The sequence below is a fragment of the Rhinolophus hipposideros genome (assembly GCF_964194185.1).
Source record: "Rhinolophus hipposideros genome assembly, chromosome: 6".
Classification (NCBI taxonomy): Eukaryota; Metazoa; Chordata; class Mammalia; order Chiroptera; family Rhinolophidae; genus Rhinolophus; species Rhinolophus hipposideros.
Window position 1 is genome coordinate 72,325,759 of NC_138052.1, and position 21,929 is coordinate 72,347,687.

General features: G+C 35.8%; 1 protein-coding gene across 1 annotated transcript in view; it reads left to right on the forward strand.

The window, feature by feature from the left end:
• The window catches only part of FAM117B (family with sequence similarity 117 member B), a 72,865-nt gene extending 51,349 nt beyond the window's left edge, over nucleotides 1-21,516 (forward strand). The window contains exons 5-8 of the mRNA XM_081051717.1: nucleotides 8,129-8,272; nucleotides 9,517-9,742; nucleotides 12,014-12,134; nucleotides 17,592-21,516. Of these exons, the coding sequence (XP_080907843.1) occupies nucleotides 8,129-8,272; nucleotides 9,517-9,742; nucleotides 12,014-12,134; nucleotides 17,592-17,910 (810 nt within the window). The 3' untranslated portion in view covers nucleotides 17,911-21,516. The remainder of the gene's footprint in view (nucleotides 1-8,128; nucleotides 8,273-9,516; nucleotides 9,743-12,013; nucleotides 12,135-17,591) is intronic.
• The last annotated feature ends 413 nt before the right edge of the window (nucleotides 21,517-21,929 follow it).

The following is a 21,929-nucleotide window of genomic DNA, read 5'->3' on the forward strand; positions in this document are numbered from 1 at the left end:
ATGGTAGAGAGTGAGCACAGGTGCTCAGAGGTTAGACTGTTTAGCTGAAGATCCGGATCCTGACACTTGGATGCCGTATGAATTTCTTCAGATTTTTTGCATGATGTTACCTATTTTTGTGTTGTCCTAAATATTAAATAGTATAGAATGTTATAAGACACTTAATGCAAGTCTTGGAATATAATAATTGCTCAGTAACTCTTAAGTTGTTTGAGGTAGCACCTTAATATAAAACAAGTAAACCAGTTGGATTTTCCACCAGGCTTCTCTGCTAGTTTCTTATTGAACTTATTTTTTAAAGTTATTTTAAAGTATTGACATGCTCATTACAGAAATTTTAGAAGCTAAAAAACATCAAATAGAAAAATTATATTGAGGAAAGGTGTTATTTAAAAAAAATCAAATAGAAAAAAAATCATCCAGTGTCATACCCTATAAACACAGCTGTTCATGACATTATTTTCTTGTGTGTTTTTTTCTTTGCATTGCTTGTTGAGATCATACCATATGTTAGACTTCATATTCTTGGTTTTTTTTGTATTTAACGTGGTAAACGTTTATGTTATCACAAATGCTTCAGGAACATTTTTTTTTTTTTTTTTGAAACAAAAGACATTTAATTTCAGAATATTACATGAATATCTAAGAAAGACAATGTTGATTATGTCTTTATAATTACACACACAGATGTGTATATATTATATATAGTCATATAAGAATGGAAAATAAAACACAGTGAAACAGTTACGAAACCTTGTCTCTCTTGAGTACGCTCAGGGATAGTGCAAAGGCAACCCTTGCTATGAAGAAAGGAATCTGGGACGGCAGTGTATTTCCCAACAGGTTCTGGTGGTCACCAAACGTATGTGGGGGAGCGCTCAATGGCTCTTTAGCATAGGCTGTGGCCTCGCACACACGCTCCGGTTTCCATGGTAATCCAGCACTCAAGTACCCCACCTCCTCACTAGCCCCTCCATCAACTCTCCCCTGGTGGAAAGATCTCAGCATTAGTTGTCTAGGAAAGCCAGCTTTTCTATAGTAGAAATTTATAGTAGAAATTTACATTGGGTTAATTACCACTGGTTTAAAAAGCCTGTGCATCTTAGGAACCCAAATCTCCCCCCAAATTCTATGGCAATCCTGCCAAAGGCTGGCGCCCAGGTATGGATTCAGGTGCTGCATTTAGCACACAGGCGTCGGGGTGAAGGAGGGCAGGGATGAGGCTCTCGCTGAGGAAAGGAGTTTCAGGAACATTTTTAGTGTTTTGGATTCTGTAGGGTATTTCCCTATTTTGACCATTTAGTTGGGTCTAGTTTTTGTGTGCTTAAAGTTTTTTCTATATTTATACTTTTTTAGGGATAGCTTTTCCATTATTTGGTTAAAAAGCTTGAATATTTTAGAGGCTCTTTTGTTTTTTATAGGCTTTCTAAGTTATTACTGTTTTTTTGTTTGGATTTCATGATATGTAGATGATTTTTACTGGGAAATTTCTTTACTATCCTTTAGCAGTCAAGGGACAGACAGTATTGTTCTTCTGATAGCGGTGTGGTCTACAACCATTAGGTAACAAAAGATCTTTTTCTTGGGCATACAATGAATATTACAGTTAGAAAATAATGTACTTTTTTGGGTGGTTCTTTCCCCAATTCAGGGGAAAGAGAAAAGGAAATTCAGGGGGAATTATTTGTTATGAGGAATAAATGCTGCCACGTTTCTTAGGAAGTCTCTTTCACATGTCAGTGGTTTCCAAAATTGACAAAGCCCTCAGATGCTTAAAATTTTATGTTTTAAGGAGTGTTTCAAAAAATATTCTTACTAGAAAACGTAGTCAACTTATTTCAGAATTGTTTGATTGAGGATTACAGTCACATCTTAATAACTGAAGAATAGGAGATTCCAACATCTTCACAGCCACATCAACTAATTTCTAGGGGAGAATTAAGAAATGGCGCAGGTGTTTTCTGGCTGTTGGATATAGCCCCAAGCAAGAAAGCTCTGCCATGGAATTTCTTATTTCTTCATTTGGGCTGGGGGCACTATAGATTTATAGTAGCCTGTGAGCATTTGAGAGCAAAGGGATAGTGAGGTAGAAAAGGAAGAGACCTATCTTCATCTGAGGAATGAGAGGGGCCATTGCACTTTAAAAATGAAAATTGCTGCTCTGCACTGGAACTTTATACGCTGACCCAGGACATGGTTGCTCTTCATGACTTTTTGAAAATATTTTGCCACTGAGAAATCAAAAGAGTAGATAACTTTGCTGCGACCTTTGTTATAGAGTATAGCTGCAGCTTAGAAGAGCTAAAAGGTGGATAAAAAGATGAGAGGACAGAAATAAAGTAACAGGAAAGGAGGAATCAAGGCCAGGTGGAGGCCTCAAATCAAAAGCCCTTAAGATAGGAAACTCTTTTTTCAGTGCTTTCTAATTTTTTTTTTTTTTTTAAACATTCTGTCAGTTTTCACCTTCCTTTGGTTATGTTAGGGTTTCTGGCTTATGTTTCGTTCTCTGATCACTGTTGAGTTCCTGAATGGACCTTTTCCCATACTACTTGTTTTTTAGGGCACATTTTTCTCCCTTTAAAAATTTAATTCTATATTTGTTTTCCTTACTCAGCTACTGCTTCAATAGGTGTTCTTCCCATCTATCCTGATTCTTTATGTCAGGAAAGTCATACCATACTTATCCTTACACTTTGAAACAGGTATGTAAGTTATAATGTACAATAATCTTAGAAGATTCAATGTTGGCTAAATCTTCTCGGTGTTCTTTCGTTGTTGGCTGATTCTCATCTGTTATGTAGAAATTGACCTTTAATCTGTAATAGATATATGGAGAATGTAAATAGAAAAACAAAACTTTAAAATGGTGATTCACCTAACTAAAAACCTTAATTGAGTGGAAAACATTCTTATTTGAAGAGAAATAATCAAAAGCTAAGAAAATAGATCCTTGTTCTTGATATTTCCAAAGGACAGATTTTAGGAGAGACAGAGAGTTTACCTTAGTACAATGAAGAACTTTTAATCTTTCAGAGCTGTCTAAAGATGACCTCTCTATTAATATGATAGTCCACTTATATTTGCATATACTGATTTATATGTAGAAATACAAATTTTATTACAGAAACATGTGCAGATACAGGAAAAATAAATTATACACACACATAAAATTCCTTAGGAGGCCTTGAAATGAAGCATAAAATTTTAAGTGTAACCATTTTTGTTATTTTTAGATACTTTATAATTTATGTAAGGAGTGAAATCAGAGGCCTATTACCTTCTATTTCTAGAACAATAACAGTATATTTAATGAAGGAAATCTTTCCCAGGCACCTTGGGTGGATTGCTTTTCTTTTAATATAACTATCTGCTAGTTAATTACAGTTGAACCTTTGCTTCTTTACCTAAAATGGTGTGTTGACCTTAAAGAAGTGGCTACTTTCTTTATTTCTTTGCTTTAAATAGACTAAACTGTTGATAAATACTTGATGCTGTTTAGATTATATTTGAGAAAAACTCCTTACCAGATGTGTAGGGTATGGCTTCTTTAGCTACCTTGAAAGGCAGTAATCAGATATACAGTTATTTATTAAACTGGCAGCTTTCTGTGTATATGCATTTCTCAACATGACAACCAGAAAGCTTAAACTTTCCATTCTTAAGCAGGCTGACTAGTAGATTTTTATGGTTCTAAAATCTAATAAGGTCAACATTTTGTAAAACCTTTTACAGATCATCATCTCCTTCTTGTCTTCTTCTTCGTTTGTTACTTAATAGTTATAAACCAAATGCATTCATCACCTGAAAGCAGCCTAAAAAAATGGCATCCACTGCAAACTATTGTTATATATATTTTTTTGTGATACTTAGAAGAGAAACTTAAGTTTGGAATTGAGTACCTTTCAGTGAAAAAAAATATTTGTAGTGTATGAAGTCAGACAATTAAGTTCACGAACTCATCCTAGAAAAAGTGCTCCATATCTCATTGCTGAATAGCACTACGGTCACCCTCAAAGTATTCCCCTTGGGAAGTTGTGCACTGATGCCAGCACCTACTCAACCCTTCAAAGCCATTTTGGAACTCTTTTTCTGGAATGGCCATCAAGCTGTCGTCATTTCATAGTTACCTTTTTTTCTTTTCTGGTAAGAACTTTTAACATCTACTCTCTCAGCAACCTCCAAGTATAAAATACATTATTGTTAACTATTGTCACCATGCTGTACATTAGATCCCCAGATGTATTTATCTTATGACCCTTACACCTGGAAGTTTGTATTCTTTGACCACCTTCACTCAGTTCCTCCACCCATTTGTCCATGGCAACCACCTATCTAATCCTATTTCTAAGAGTTTTGTTTTTCTTTTAGATTCCACATATTAGTAACTTCACAGAGTATTTGTCTTTCTCTGACTTATTTTATTTAGCCTAGTGCCCTCCAGGTTCATTCATGCTGTCATAGAAGGATTTCTTTTCTTATGAGCGAATAAAATTTCATTGTGTATGTGTAGATCACATTTTCTTTATCCATTTGTCAGCGGACACTTAGGTTTTTCCCCCATGTCTCGTGTATCCTAAGTAATGCTGCAGTGAATGTGGAGGTACAGATACTGTGCGGAGTAAAAGCATTTTGCTGTTCAATTTGGGAATATGAATCATCAAAGTCCTTAAAATCTTTCCTACATTTTGAGCCAATAGTCCCTCCTGCCCCAAGAATTTATCCTAAGGAAATGTTTACATTTGTGTGCAAATATTTCTCTAAGAGGGTGTTCATAGCAGCATTTGTTTTGAATAGTGAAAAATTGGAAACTGTCCAATAACAGAATGTTGGTTATACAATGAAATACTATGCAGCTATAAAAATGATTTGGTAGATAAGAGCTTTAAAGTTTAGATGTTAGAAGTATAGGAAATAAAAAAAAATAAATTATTGAACACAAGTTACAATCTGTTTCTGGTTAAAAATGTATATTTACAGAGGAAAACGGGCTAGATAGAAGGATATTTATCAAATTAGTAACAGTTATTATCTCTGGGTGATTGAATTCCAATTTTTTTCTTCAGTGAATACTTGTTACTTTTGCAATAAAGAAAACAATGCCAGTTAGAATAGGTTCTCACAGTAAAGTTTTTATGGCTATATTAAAGTTCTCTCAATCACTGTATCTCAGGATTATGTTTAGTCCCTGTAGACTGTTGAAGACAATAAAAAATGAATAAACTAAGGGTGAGTGTATTCGCTTGGACCACTACAGCAAAATACCATAAGCTGAGTGGCTTAAACAACAGTAATTAATTTTGTCACAGTGCTGGAGACTGGAAGTCCAAGATCAAGGTGCCAGCAGGGTTTGTATCTGCAAAGAATTCTTCCCTTGTGTTGAAGATGGCCGCCTTCTTGCCGTGTGCTCAGGTGGCCTTTCCTTAGTGTTGTGTGTACCATGTGCTCAAGTGGCGTTTTCTTGGTGTGTGTGTGTGTGTGTGTGTGTGTGTGTGTGTGTGATTGTGTGTAGAGAGGGAGAGAGTGAGCGAGAACACAAGTGAATGAGCTCTCTGGTGTCTCTTCTTATGAAGAAACTAATCATGCCGGATCACGGCCCCGTTCTTATAACCTTATTTAACCTTAATTACTTCCTTGTGGCCCCTATCTCTAAGTATAGCTACATCGGGGGTTATGGCTTCAAAATATGAATTTAGGGGACACATATTCAGTCCTTGACTCTAACCTTGTTGAATAAGCATCATATCTGTTCTAGACTCTGTGTTAGGCAGTGTCAATGAGATGGATAAGACAGTGTCTCCACTCAGATTGATTGTAGAAAAACAACCTAAAAGAATACATCACCTGTAATCCCACTACCCAACTATAGCTTACTCTTGATATTTGGGGTAAATAGTCTTTTTTTTTTTTCTGTGTGAAATATAAATGTGTGTGATACGTGCGCTCACGCATGCTTTTGGTCAGATAACCTTTAAGAGATAAAGGAAGAAAGTTGTTTGGTTTTGTGATGCATCTAGGATAGATGGGGCTTTGTTCTAGTAGGTAGAGCAGAAAACGTTGAGAAATTAGGTGGTTTTCTTTCCTAAACATAGTATTTATGTTTTTATTTGAGGAAAGAAGGAACCAAAAGAAAAATGAGACCAAAACCTTTTGGAGATACATAAGTTTTAGGCCCGTAATTTTCTGTTCGTAAATTTGGAAATAATTCTCTCATTTACCTCTTAAAAATCCCATCATTATTGCCTTTACAAGCCACTCTGTGTTACTTGGGTTTTAAAGTTTAGCTAACCCCAGGTTATATCATATTTAAATTTTGATACAGAGTATCAGTAAGTTAAAATTATATTTTTCAAACCAGTACTTGATCTATGATGCTGAATGTGCTATAGTCACCAGCCAAGTTGGATGTAAAGTTGTTACTACTTAAGAAACCTTAAGGTCTAGCCACCAGGAGAAGTGTTCATAGAAAGTGAACTATACAAAGAGAATAGATTTATTGATGTGGCAAAGATTTTCCTCAAAAAACAATTTCGGAAATGGTATATCAGTGCACTGAGGATCTATACTGTAGAGAATGGCTCAAAGATGTGGGTTTCAAAAATTTTTTTATATGAGTGTTCTCTATAAAACAACTATTCAAATATCTAAACTTAAGATTTTTCATATTTCTTCCTTTGATATAGTAGATATTGAGACCAGAGAAGGGGACAGAAAGAAGAGATAGAATTGAAGAGGGAATAAATAATAATGAGAAGCTTGAGGGGATGGCAAAGTGATTAAAGAGGGGGAAATTAGAAGACATCATATGTAGAAGAAAATAAATGGTACTTGAAAAAAATTGGAAAAACAAAGGATTATTTTAAGAATAAAACACATGATAGGAAAACACAAAATAAAAATTGTAGCTGCTGTTTACTGAGCATCTACCCGTTACGGGCCAGGCACTGTGCCACGTGTTCTCTCATTTCATTCTTAAGGCCGCTCTCTGAGGTAGGTCTTTGTGTTCCCACTTTCCCATGTGAGGAAAGTGAGACTCCCAGAGGCCCAGCAATAACTGAGCAGTGAAGAAGTGCCACCTCAGCACTCCAGACTGAAGCTTTCCCTTGGCTTTTTCTCTGACAAATTTCTTGCCTTTTCCAAATATTGTTGTTGTGTTATGCTTATTTAAAAAAATTTTCAATTATAAAAGTGAGCAGGAATAAAAGAGGAAAAATACAGGTTTAACACTAAGTTCTCTATCAGACGATAAGGTTATCCGTTGAATGAAACTAGTGATAATTGATTAGAGGCCTTGTTACCATTGTTCCCTTGCCCACCTTACCCTAAGTGAGGTTTTACAAACCTCCCTAAATGAAGGATGGGCTAATCACATTTCTTTACCAGACAGCAGGACCATATACAAGATGATCTTCTGGCACTGTTGCTATTAACTTTGGCAGCTACCTCTGCAATTCTTGTTTCATGTTTTATTTTCAGTATTTTGTCAGGAAACGGAGTAATATCCTGTAATTACATAATTTCAAAAGTAATACTGTGTCAGTGAAAAAAAGAATTTAAAAAAATTAGAGATAGGCTTTGGAAAAAAACAAAACTGAATTATGTCATTTTCACTACTGAACAAAACATATTAAAATCATTACAATGAAAGTGTAAATAATTATATTTTATAGGGAACTTACTCTTGTTTCAGTCTTGCTGCTATATATGGATTTTGGAAGTAATTTTGTTTTTCCAACCAAAATATTTTTTTTTGATAAGTCATTCTTTTTGTTTCTTTCCTGGAGTATAATAGCACTAGAGGACTTTAAAGTTATATTCTGAAATCTGAACTCTTACAATCATAAAAAATTTCTGAGATAGACATTCTTTGTGTTTTCCTTTGTCCCACTCCCTTTACAGTCCTTCATAGATGGGAATAAACTAAAAGTCTACCTTCATTGTCTGGGGTTTTGGTTTTAAATTATATTTCATGTTTACCAAGCAATAGGTTTGGTTATTCACATTTTTTGCAAGGCCTATAAACTTTATGTTGATTTCTGTTTGAGTTACTCATGTCAACTATGTTTCAATTTAGAAAATTAAAAGGTAATATTAAAACTCTCTTCTCCCCCTTCTACCACTTTTTCTCAAGGCTCCTGTTCCAAAGAGTGCACTTATTCCAGTAATTCCTATCACCAAATCAACAGGCTCCCGGTTCCGGAATAGTGTGGAAGGATTGAATCAGGAGATTGAAATAATAATTAAAGAGACTGGGGAAAAGGAAGAGCAACTTATAGTAAGTAATGTTATATCTTAAAATCATCCTTACCCTTAACTCTTGTAATTATTTTTTAAAAAGTCACAATTTTGTTTTCAATATTTACTTAGATTTCTTCCTTCGTGTTGAGAGAAAATGAAGTTTTCCTTACATCTCATAGAGACAACTGATGTGACTTAAATTTGGATCCTTGAATAGAAACTGTTTTTTGTTTATCTGTATTTTAAAAGCACTAGACAGGTGGTATACTTCTAATTGCTGTAACTCCATTTAACAAAAATTTAGCTTGCGAATTTGTTGGAGAGGGATGGATATGACATCAGATACTTTCTAAGCATGAATCTGTTTATTATTACTTGTGAGTTACTATTTGGTTAACTATATCATCATGAAGTGCAGTTCTGCTTACCTATAATGTACATAAGAATGATTCACATGTAAGATACAGTGAGAAAATTTCCTGTTTATATTTAAAACCACGTCAAAGTATATTTAAGCTTCATTCTTCAGTGAAAGAAGAATTGAGTAGTTTGAAGTAGTATTTTGTTGACGTTTAAGATCCTCTCCCTTAAGATCAAAAGTTGGTTTCTATTAGAGAAACCAGGACTCCCCACACCCTCTCCATCTCCATACTGCATGATGGGGAACACTTTCCCTGATGTAATAAAGGTAAATGAGCCAAAGGTGAATAGCGGGCTGGTTTCCCTGCTAAGTGAGCCACACAAGCTTTTTTCGGATTGTTCTCCTTGATCACCCCCTATAATTAACACTTCTGTGATTAACCTTTTCCTCATGAAGGAAGGTTTCTTTGAAAAAACCCTTTATGGGGAAATTGGCAGCGGGAGAAGGTAACAGAGCCCGACAGCAAGATTATCCACAATGGGATAATCTTTTATTCTAATATGGAACCTAGTGTTATAGCTAGATTTCTCCTCTTCTTTATAATTTTTTAAATAATATTTTCCGTATAAGTAAATCAGTGCAGTTCATCATTCAGCAAGCATTGACCACTTGTCACATGCCAGACCCGGGAAATACAAAGTATTTGCCCATGCTGCTCGGTGTCTAGTGGGGGAGGTGATTAGACAGGGTTGTCACTAATAGAGCAACACAGAAGCTTCTTTCTTGTTAGGCCTAATAAATAGGGATATTCTGATTTATGAGTCTTCCAGAACAACAAGGGAAAGTTGACATTGGGTTTATTTCTGGGTGAATTTCAAAATCAGTGGTAAATATACCCTTGTTTAAAAATTTTTTAACAGCCACAAGATATTCCAGATGGCCATCGGGCACCTCCTCCTCTGGTACAGAGAAGTAGCAGCACACGCAGCATTGACACGCAGACCCCTGGTGGGGCAGACAGGGGAAGCAACAACAGCAGCCGCTCGCAGTCCGTGTCCCCCACATCATTCCTTACCATCTCCAATGAAGGGAGCGAGGAAAGCCCTTGTTCAGCTGATGACCTGCTTGGTGATCCCAGGGATAAAGGTACAGTGCAGGAGCATTTTGTTCCCAGATGATAAGGACGTACCACCTAGCTTATCTGTCTCTCTGTTCATTTTCTAGCATAACTTCATTTTCTAACACACACTTAAGGCTACGAAGGTAGTTAATTTGAGATGTTTCAAAACATAGATTTAAAAAAATTGGAGTACAAAACAGTAGGTTTTACTGTGGTGCTCAGGTGATGGTCTGGTGAGTGGGTTTAGGACCTTCTATCTATAACTTTTTTTTTTTGCACTTGTTAATACAAGTTCCTTATCAGTGAGAAACATTTGTCCTGAAAATGGTGACAGATTGTTCTGTCTGTTGTCATGTTTTTACTATCTTACTAGTTTTTAATTAAATGTGAAACCTTCAAGTTAAAGTTTTTTAGGATCTATATTTCTAACTAGATTTAAGCTAATTTATATGAATATAAAATGAATATTCAAGGCAAGCCTGGAATAAAAAGTTGGAGGGATACTTATAGTATTAAACTATTTATGCAACTTAAAAAAATAACTTGGAGACATAAGCAGTTTGAATATTAATTACTAATATTCTTAATTTTTAAAACAAATAGGACTTTTCATCTGTCCATATCAGAGCAATATTTTGTTAGCCTCATCCTAGTTACACATGTACTAGAGAACAATAGTGAGACGTGTATACATATAAATTCTACAGCTCAGTTCATTAGTTATTTACTTAGGATCTCATACGTAGTATCGAACATCCTAAAGTGTTCATGTTCCTTTGTTACAACTGGCCATTGCTACCAATCACCTAAATTATTGAGACTAGCACTTGTAGAGAACACAAGATTTTCTGAAGAGGTCACCTCAAACTATGGGCCGTGAAAATGTTATTATTTGGACCTTTTTTTACTAGCTTCTAGGTTAAGTAACACATGGCTATTTCAGGCCAACACCGAAGACCAATTAAATCACAACCCCTGGAGTAGAACATAAGCACTACCCTGTTTCCCTGAAAATAAGACCTATACGGACAATCAGCTCTAATGAGTCTTTTGGAGCAAAAATTAGTATAAGACTAATTTAGTATAAGACAATATAATATCATATTATATTGTATTACATAAGACCCGGTCTTATTTTACTATAATTTTTGCTCCAAAAGACGCATTAGAGCTAATTATCTGGCTAGGTCTTATTTTCGGGGAAACACGGTGGGAGTTTCCGATGCTCCAAGATGATTCCAGTGTGCACACAAGTTTAACACCTACTCAGTTAAATCCTTTGTGTTTCTTGTCAGGAATCGGCATGATTAAGTACTTCTTGTATTTATTGGAGGATTAAAAGGGGTAGTCATTGCAAACCATTTAGCACAGCTCCTGGTACTTAGAGCTCAATCAAATGTACCCCCTCCAGTTTAAAAAAACATGGCTATTAAATCTGCCCTTGAGTTCCCATATTTCCTAGTTTTACTTCAGTAGTGTATAGGAACTCCATAAATTTTGTGTCCTGCTGTATTTGACATTAGGAGACTAGTGACTGGCTAGCTTCTCTGGGGGCACAGTGCGACTGCCACCAAGGAATTTGTAGCTTAGCTGTCACAGTCCGACTGAAAATTTAGAACACTTATGTAACATAATTAAGAATTTTAAGTTAATATAATATAAACTGAGGATCTCAACACTGAACAGGAATATCAGAGTAACCTATGATAGGGTTAATTCGGAAAGATTTAAAAAACTTTGAGTCATACTTTAAAGGCAGTTTTGGGAAATCAACAGAGAAGGATCCCTTAGGTGTGGATATGTTCTTAGGCAAAAGGAAGTCTTTGGCATCCAGCACGCATATGGCTCCAACTACCTGGAGCAGAGAGTAAAACCCTGAGGAACAGAGAAATCAAATTGAGAAATTTTGAAGGGCAGACCAAGAGAATGAGAAGCAACCAGTGAAGAACCATCTCAGTTACTTGTATTGGGGTGAATGGAGGTGACGTTTGAATCTATTCACTATGCATGGAATAGAAATAAAGCAGTGAGATAGTTCAGTGTTCAGTACTGCAGATTAAGTGATACAGCCGAGGCTGTGGTAATTGTAAGTGGAGAAGAAATAAAAAAAATTAATTATCTTATAATTGTTTCTCTAATAATAATTATTTACCAGGAATTGTGTTAGATATTGAGTAAAACACTGTTTCCCTCAGACAGTTCATGGAGTTGGGGGAGGCCAAGAACAATTAAATACAGAATGACTGTACATTTATGTAGTAGTATTTCTTGGTAACCCAGCATGTCATTTATTGCAGAGAATGGGAACAACTCTCCTTTGCCCAAATATGCAACTTCACCAAAACCTAACAACAGTTACATGTTCAAAAGAGAACCTCCTGAGGGCTGTGAAAGGGTCAAAGTGTTTGAGGAATGCTCGTAAGTATCCCCCTCCAAAAAAATCCCTAACTTTTATAATGTGAATCTTCAAGTATGTTGAGGAACAATTCAGTGACCTCCCCATATAACCACCACCTCGATTTTATAGTTAACGTTTTGCCATATTTTCTTTGTTTGTGGTGTGGTGGTAGTTTTTGCTGAACTGTTTGAAAGTAAGGTAGCAGACATGACACTTAACCTTAAATACAATGTTTGTGTCTTAAAAGTAACCACAGTACTCCTACATTATCACAATACTGTTATCACACCAAAGAAAATTAGCAGCAATGCTTACTGTCAACTAATATCCATTTGTTGCTCACATTGCCTCAGTTTCCAATATAATCATCTGTGGCTGTTATTTTTGAACCTGTATGCAATCCACATCACACATTGAATTTAGCAGTATATTTATTCATGATAGACTACAGATCTCACACAGTGTGGTTTCTTCTTTTAAGGATCGAATTCCCTTCCATTTTATCTACTTTTAGTCTCTAGTTCTATAAATATTAAAAAGTATATATTTTGTGTGCCAATGTAGGAAACAGAATTCTATCACTTTGCAGAATCATGTTACTGTGGTGAAGATAATATAAGAAGGGGAATTTTAAAGTGTCTAGTACCGTTGGCATGTGATCTGTGCTCATATACTTCTGTTGGATGGTACTCTAGTCAAGTACAATTTTAGACTCAGGATTTGCTTAGAAAATATTACAGCCTTGTGCTTTCAGTAGCTGTAGTTCCTTTACAAGCGATAGGTGCAGGGCTCTAGGTGTATATGAGACTGTAAATTAAGTGGTGAACATTATTTGAGGATATGATCGTACTTAGATAGCCTTCACCTTCCTCACTATGGCTGCAAGTCTAAGAGCCACGCTTCTGCCCTTTTCCCACTATGAAACCTAAAATACGATGTGGATATTGTCTTACATTGTCTGATACACATAATTTTTTTCTTGCATTAGGCAAATCTTAGAATCATTTTGAAATACGACATCCTTTTGTTCCTCTATGTGCTCGTTTCGTCAGTGCTTCCTTTAACCTAAATTCTGAATAATCTTGCTACACAAAGAGTTTTGGTTTTGAATCCTTTCTCCTTCTCTACTAGGAAATCCCAGTTGTCATCCTCCTATCTGTTTTTCTGACAGTAATTGAAAACTCTGTTTTAGCAACTGCTTATTTTGGTTTTTTTTTCCACCATGTCAGTCTTAAACTTGATTGGTGCTAGGTGAGAGTTTAAGCAGTATTTCCTCAGATCTGTTTCTTGGACTCCTGGCATCATAACCATCTGGGATCTTAGTTGAAACTGCAAATTCCCAGGTCTACAGGGTAAATGTGGACGTAGGACCATGATTATGCATCTTTAACAAATACCTCATATGAGTTTTATGCTCACTTTGAAAATACTGGCTTAGACTTTTTCAAGAGAATTCTTTTTTTTAAATTAGTTTCAGGTGCACAAAACAAAGTAACACTTAGACGTTTATTATTTATATCCCTCACACTGTGTGGACCCCCCTCCCCCCATCCACTATCCCTCTGACATCGCACCGAGCCATTACATTTCCAGTGTCTCTATTCCTAATGCTATACTCCGCTTCTTGTAAGTATATACATATATATTTATATATATATATATAAGCTTGTAATTGACATTCATTATTGTTAACCCTCAGCTTCAGGTGTACAGTGCAGTGATCAGGCATCTACACCATCCCTGAGGTGGTCTCCCTAATGAGACAAGTGTCCACCGATACCCTACAAAATCTTTACAACATTGTTGCTTACATTCCCCAAATTAACTTTCATAACCCCGTGGCAACAGTTTCTGAGACATAGAGGAAAAACTGAGGGTTGCTAGATGGGACGGGGGAGGTGGGGATAAGGGGGAAAGTGAGGGGATTAGAAAGCACAGTCAGTAACCACAAGAGAATTCTTAAGAAATAGTCATTCTATGAAGTAAAAAGCAGGTGGTCCAAGTGGACCTTTTTGGAGTTGAGCTCTTTTGCTTTTCTTAATGGTAGTTAACATTTGCCTAAATGCAGAGAAATGGTTGATTGGCTCAAAAGCAATTTGAGTTTCTTTTATGAATATGTTGTTTCTTTGAGTGAATATGTTGTGTAGGTTGGTATCCTGTGGTACCTGCCTTAGATTATTATTGCATTTTGAAATTCTCTCAAGACTGAATATCTGAGCTATACATATACTAGATTATTTGTATCTAAAAAGGAGGGAAGAAAGGACAGGTGTGTGTGTGTGTGTGTACGTGCGTGTGCATGGATGGATAGATAAAAGATACATAAGGTAAACCCTAACATGTTTTATGGTTCATCTATCTGTTAGAAGGTAAACTTGTTCTTTTTTAAATGTACAGAGTGTATTATAAATTTTAGTGATACAAAGGCTATGTAGCACACAAAAACCTGTTCATTTTTTAAAATTTTCATTATGTTCAAAAACAAATTAACAGCAGTTACCCAAGAGTGGATTTCTCAGAGGTGTTTTTAACCTTTTATCAATACAACAAATTACTCAAAGTCTGAAAAAAAATTAGTCTCTTTTGCCCTTGCCCTGGCTATGTCAAAATTAGAGCAGAATCAACTGGACTCATGGGCATTAAAGCAAAGGTATCTTATTGGTCCTAATTTAAAATTTTTAGCTTATTTAATTATTCTTTAAAGGATACTTTTCTAAGTCTTATTTTTGGTTTAAGTGTACTAACTCTGACTTGAACTAGAGGTAGGAGCGGAGTGAGGGACGATCTCTTTTTCAGAAATGTGTATATATTTACCTGAAAGAAAATAGGTAGTTGGATTTGAGCTCAGAAAAGGCAAGACCAGGTCTTACACTTCTGTCTGTGTATGCTTTTTGATACACGCATACCATAACCATGTCACCTGCATTTAGTCCTTTTTAATGAAGTCAAATATGCTATTTCCTGATGCCAACTAATGAACTCCTTGACCTCAGTTATCTTAGATTTTTGGGTTTTGCAGTATAGAGGTATTTAAAAAAATTAACATGACCCATCCTCCCTTCTTCCCTCCCTCCCCATTATAAGTGACTTGGACCCATTTTCTTTGCTGATAATTTATGCCTGAATTAAAAAAGACAAAGTAATGTCTTTAAAAAAATAATGTCAAAGAATTCCTTGCATCAATATAAAAATACCTATAATTATCCAGCCTGTTCTTCCATTTTTCAGAAAGTCAGCTAGCAAACAGTTACATCTATTTTGAGACATAATCCTTTTGGAACAGCTTCATAAGGAAAAATAGAAAAAACTTTAAAAGTAGTTCTGAGATTTTTTTTTTTTTAATTTATGGTTTTTAAGTTGAAGAAAGCTTTGAAGTAATAGTACTTGCAAATTCTATTAGCATAAGTATCGATCACACACCCTAGGGGTGGGTAATATGTTTCTTGGGTAATGTGCTCCTAGAAGTTAAATGTTAGAGGTTAAGTGTAATTCCTCTTGGGTTGGGGTCATGACTGGCTGTGGGGATGGGGGGCAGCGTTGGTGCTGTTTATGTTAATGTTCTGTTTCTTCATCTGGGTGCTAGTCAGACAAGTTGTTACTGTTTATATTTTGTGTGAGAAATTTTAGTAAGTTTTCATGAAAATAGCAAAGAAATTAAACTTTTTAGATTCTGTCATTAAGATATGTCAAAGTCAGGAAGTTCATTTGTATTTCAGAAATGTGATTTTATTCTCAAGCTCCATTAGCAGCCACATGTCATTTTTAACAAGCTAACCTCAAACAAATTAATTAAAAACCTAGGCCTTTTTTGGAGGAGGGTGTAAAAATTTATTAGCCATTTTTTCCGAATATAAGAAAGTTATTTCTAATAATTGTGTCTTCAAAAGAAAATTCAGGTGTTATTTAACTTCCTATCTGTTTTTTCGCAGTTGAAAACCATACTCATGTAGCAAAAATAGAGGGATATGTGCTCTTATCAGTCATAAGTCCAAATTTACTTGTGGCCCTAAAAGTACTCAACGTGTTAAGTTTCTGTTACAGCCAAGAAAGAATAGTGTACAAATAAAACATTCAAATGGTGTAATTTCTTTGATCTTAAATGACTATATTTGTTAAAGCTGTCCATGTGTTCACTATTAATTAGTAAAATCTGCCCACCTAAAGCATTGTTTACTTGAAACTTTTTTTTTTTGCACCCACTCCCCAGGTCTGTTGTTTATTCATTCTTTCAAACTCAGCTCAGATGTGACTTCTTTGGAAAGCTTCTTCCTACCAAACTCTCCCTGTTCCTCTGTTGCACAGGTTATCCCCTCTTTTGTGCTACTTCTAAACCTTTCACAAGCCAATTTTAGCACATTTGTGAGACCCTCTTGCAGGAGTTCTTAACCTTTTTTGTGCTGTGGACAGCTTTGGCTATCTGGTAAAGCTTATGGATTCTTTGAAGTTATCTGTAGCTTCTCTGAAGTATGTTTTTAAATATATAAAACACACAAGATTACAAAGAAGACTAACTATATTGAAATACAGTTCAGTCCTTAGTACTTTCCTCCCCCCAAAATCTACATACTTCTGTCTCTTTGTAGATTGTTTCATCTTTGGGTCCCCAGAATTTAGTGCAGACTTGTCACACTCAGGTTTTTTTTGTTGTTTCATTGGAAGATGAGAACCATACTTTTATCATATGATGATCACATGACATTTTTCCACCTGAATCTTGATTTATTTAGGTTCTCCCACCTTAATTTCTTTTGCGTTTTGTGGCACTTCCATGTCACTTTAACAATTTGTTTTATATTTTATGTTCATAGAATACAGTTAACACTAGTATTTTGCAATTATTTGGGTTAATTTTCGGGCACTGGGGACAAGGAAGGATTTGGCTTTTATAGAAGTTTCAGAGCAAAGTTTTATTTTGATTTCACATTTTTGTTACATTACTCAGAAAACCATCATGGTTAACTCAAGGAATTGTTTCAATCAGAGATTTTTAAGCGCATTTCAAGAGAAAACTAGAGCCTACCAAAGTTGAGTCATGCAGTGGTGGAACTTAGCCAAAGAATGGACATTGTATGTCATTAATTTCTTTGCCCTCTCCATTCAAAATAGTACAAACTTTGGAAAATCATGGTAGTGGACATATTTTGTCTATGAACATCTAGAAGTTCTTTGGCTTTAGGAAAGTTTGTTTCTATTGGCCAGCTTTGATCTCTACTGAGCTGCAGTGTTCCAGCCTGAGCTGCCGGTGTGGAGCCCAGGGCTCGCCGGGGCCTGAAAGCAGCAGTAACGAGTGGTGGCCTTCTGGCAGTCTGAGATACGTGTTTTGAATCATATGTCTAATTCTACTTTTGTTCATGGCATTTAAAACTTCTGACATAGCCTGAATTTTGTATTCCTTTTATGTATTAAAAAAAAAATAAAAGAGCTTCCTTCCAGTGTTCCGTGACTTAAAAGTACTGGGTTGTCTGTTCTATGTCTAGGCCAAAACAACTTCATGAAATTCCAGCTTTTTACTGTCCTGACAAAAACAAGGTGAATTTCATTCCTAAAAGCGGTTCTGCTTTCTGCCTCGTCAGCATCCTCAAGCCACTCCTTCCCACCCCAGATCTTACCCTCAAGGGCTCTGGCCACAGTCTGACAGTCACTACTGGCATGACAACCACTCTACTGCAGCCTATCGCTGTGGCCTCCCTGTCTACAAACACAGAGCAAGACCGAGTCTCTCGAGGAACGAGTACAGTCATGCCGTCGGCCTCTCTCCTCACACCACCAGACCCGATTGAGGAAGCTGAAGGCTAGGTCCCAGTGCTGCATAGCCATTGTTCTGGGCAACTGCTAACCTCCTCAGACTACTTGACTATGATGGATGGCATCGTGCGCTCCCAGTTGGCTGTGACGTGCTCCAGCTTTCCACAGTGACACGTCACAGTACAGCTTCTGGAAGAAAGCAGTCCCTCTGATGGCTTTGCTCACTTCTGACGGCCTGCCGTAAGTACTTGGCCTGCATTTTCCTAAAGCGCTGGTTGAAACAAAGAAGGTCTCACTCTTTACTTTTGGAGGGCTTGTTTTCAAATTAAACTTTAGAAACAAAAACAAAAACCTGATCCCTACAAACATGATTCCTGGAGACATGAATGATGCTGCAAGAACCATCTTTTATATGAAGATGACTATTTTATATTACTAATGTTACATTTTCTGAAACGTAGTTAATAGGATGTTCAAAAGATTCTTTGGTGGCCTCTGTTTCTTGTTTCCCTTTCTAGATGTGTGCTTTTTCTCAGCTGTTTTCAGCTTTGGGACCAAAGGGATTGTTGACATTTTCCCAGCAATCTTAATCTCATGACTGTGTTCTTCTCCCAAACAAGAATTGATAGGTAAATGCATTGAGTAAATATATATAAAATGAGATAAAAAGCAATATTAGTACATTATGTGATTTATGTTTTTTGATGTCAGAAGTTTGTGCTTTGGGTGAACTATTTGTAAAACTGCTGTTTTCTTCACTACTCCTGTACACATTTCACCATGTGGTCAGAAAAATTTGGAGACAAGTGCTTAATGTGTTCTCACCCATCACTGGAAGTTGGTTTAAAAGGCAACCAAAAGGAAGCGAGGAGTAAGTGTTGATAGCGAGGAGTAAGGAGCCCTTTTGGTTTTCTGCGCAGTATTTACCACACGATCTCCCTTTACCACAGGTGTCGTTCTGTCTTTAGTCACTGCTGTATCATAGATCCTAAAGTGACTGCATGGATTTCCTCCTTTGCTTTTGTGATGTCGTTGTCTTGTGGATTTGGTCAGGGTTAGTAGTTTGCCAGGAGTGTAACCCATTGAATAGCAATCCGGAGTCACAGAATCTTGTGACTGACCTTTTCTTTCTGATGGTTGGCACTGAGATACATTGTTGCCTACAGATTTTGCTAGTTGTCCCTCGAGCATTCCACACAGTGGGAAAAACAGGCAAGGGAGCTCTGGAGCATAAACAACAGGAACCTTTGAAAAATCCGTACAGGTTTGGATTTAGGCTCATGCTAATAAAATCACTGCCAATATCACATGACAGCAGTATTTCATGTCTGGTTATGCGGTCGTGAAATTTAAGGAGCAGCTCTTTTTTAAAATGAGTTTCAGCAAACTGTTGGAAAAAAGCATCCTTCTAAGATCTTCATATACTACCTTATGATGCAATAATTTAATGTTCTTCTACATATTAAAGGGAGGAAAAGATTTAAATACTTGTAAAAGGGATACAGTTTAGAGGGTTAATATGTCAGTTCATCCCGACATATCCCATCAAAGAAAACTTAGTGGTAGCAATAAATCTCCTGGAAAGGACTTCTTATACTCAACGCACCTTTAAAACATGTAAGTAATCAAAAGTGTGTCCTGTTAAGTTTAAAATGGAGGTATGTTTAGGCAAGTTAGATAAATTGAAACTTGAGTAAGTCTGTCAGATTTCAGTTGGTGGGACCGATGAATTTTGGTAACTTTTTTGTCCCAAACTAATTTACCTGGAATTAGTACATTGTGGCTTCTAAATCAGTAAAAGGTCAGTTACTCAGGTTCAACTTTCCTGCTGAGTTTCTTGAGAGCCTTGATTCTTTGCCTTTGTTATGCCTTTGACTTGACCATCTCACCACTGAGAACTGCTGCATCAAAAGTACAGAAGAAGAAAAGGCAAAACAAATCAGACGAGTTCGTTTGAATGGTAGGAGAAGGAAGTTAAAACAAGATTTAAAATGAAAACCTTCAGTTTTTGGATTACCTGAGTTCTGTTAAATCTATATTATTTTCTTTGCCTTACCCTTAGTTTCTTTTATCTCCATCCCTATAAGTCACAAGGGGATTTTACAACTAGAATACCACTTTCTTAACAGTTTTCCCTTTTACTCCGTTGTATGTGTTTGTCTAATTCACATTTTGTGTAGAATTTCATATATCCTTAATCTAAAGTAACTTAAAATCAGAATGGGAGAACAAGTTTAAGATTTATTATTTACATAGTCTTATAAATGGAACTTCTAATGCTTGGTTGCAAGGAGAATGTGAATTTGCAGATAAATGAATTGTATGGCAACCAAACATATCCCTTGGGTTTGGGAGAAATAGAGCCTGAGATTTGAAGGAAAAAAAAAATGGTACAAGGTACAAACAACTCTAACTGCCAGTGCCAAAGGGCTAATTTTTAAGCATATGAGCTTTATCGCTTCTTGAAAAAATATTAACCATAGGTCCATTCAGTTTTTATTTAACCCTTAGTTCACAGGTGGTTTGACTTTTTGTTTTTGTTTTAAGATGGGTCTCAGTAGAATACATAATACTGTTTTCTAAAATTGCATTCCATTATTTTGTTGTTCTGTAGAAAACTGTACAGAAGGTAAATAAATTAGAATAGCTTCAATGGGAATATAATTTAATTTTTTTTAATTTTAAATAAATTTATTTCCATTGCAGTAAAAGAAAGAAATAGGTGGCATGTATATTTCGGGAAAAGGAGCTAATCTGTGGTTATTCACTTTGTCAGTCTTAAGTTATTTTTTTGCCCTTAAACAATTTCTTCTTTGTGATGATAAAATATGTAAATTTACTGGTTTTGATCATGATTAAGTCTATTACTTGTCATGGCTTTTGTGAGCAATTACAGTTTAAAAACCCCTGTTTTGCATTTTTGGTTAATATGGTGAGCATGGATGCCAAAATTATTTTTGATCTTGATTCAAATATTTTGTTTAAAATATTTCTTACACTTATGACAAGCCAAATCAGCCTTTTAGAAGGTGCTATTGCTAGCTGTGGAATTACTGGCAACAAGAAATGCTTTTCTTTCTTTCTTTTTAATGGTTAGCTTTTACTGGAAGGTAATAAAAAAAAATGGCAGAATTTGTAGCCTTTTGTATGTGCAAGATTAGGACTGGGTTGTCAAGATTTTCTTTTGTTAAAGGAAATAAAAGAAAAATTGCCGCTACTGAATTTACATTACTGTTCTAAACTTTTAAGATTCATTCCTTAATGCTTGGAATTTTAATGTCTCAAAACCGGACCAGTGGAAGTGCTGAATTTGCATTAAGCTACGAATACTTAACTCTGCACTTTAAGGTTTAAGTTTTACTCTGCATAAATGAATGATAAGCAGAGCAGTCCTGAACAATATTTTGTTTATACAATCCTGTTGAATATAATTTATGTTTTTTTAAAGTCTGTATCTTTCATCTCTGTTGAAGCTGTGTAAATCTTTTTAAAATGCAATTTTTAAAAATTTTGTTTTTCTAAGAGTTTCCCCCCCAAATAGCATTTCCAATGGTGATAAATATTGTTACTATGTACTTATGTATTCCCTGTATCTGAACACTTGTTGCTGCCTCACAAGGAAATAGAACTTTTATGTTAAAAATAAAGTCTGTTCTTCTTGAGTTCTTGCCTGTGTGTTTTTATGATTTGCCTCAAATTCACATTTTTTTCACACTTCTAGCCTGAAATAACTTCTAAATGGTATATTCTTTGTTTACAAACTGATAGAAAAATGAGCATGTGAAGTAGGATATATAATATTGTCTGTTATTTCCATGCTACATCCTTACTTGCTCCAGAATTTAAAGTTCCTGATCTTTGTGGTAAATGCTAAGCAAACATTGAAGTATAAGCAAGTACACTGAAGGATATGCGTGTTTATAAGTAATTCAGTGCTTTGAAGTTTAAGTGATTTAGCTGGGCAGTCACTTAATTTCATTCTGAGGAACACAGAAGAGGGTTTTTTTCCCCTTTGTATTGCTGGTTCATTCTTGGTAACCCAGCCATATTCTTCCTTTGTGACAGTGGTT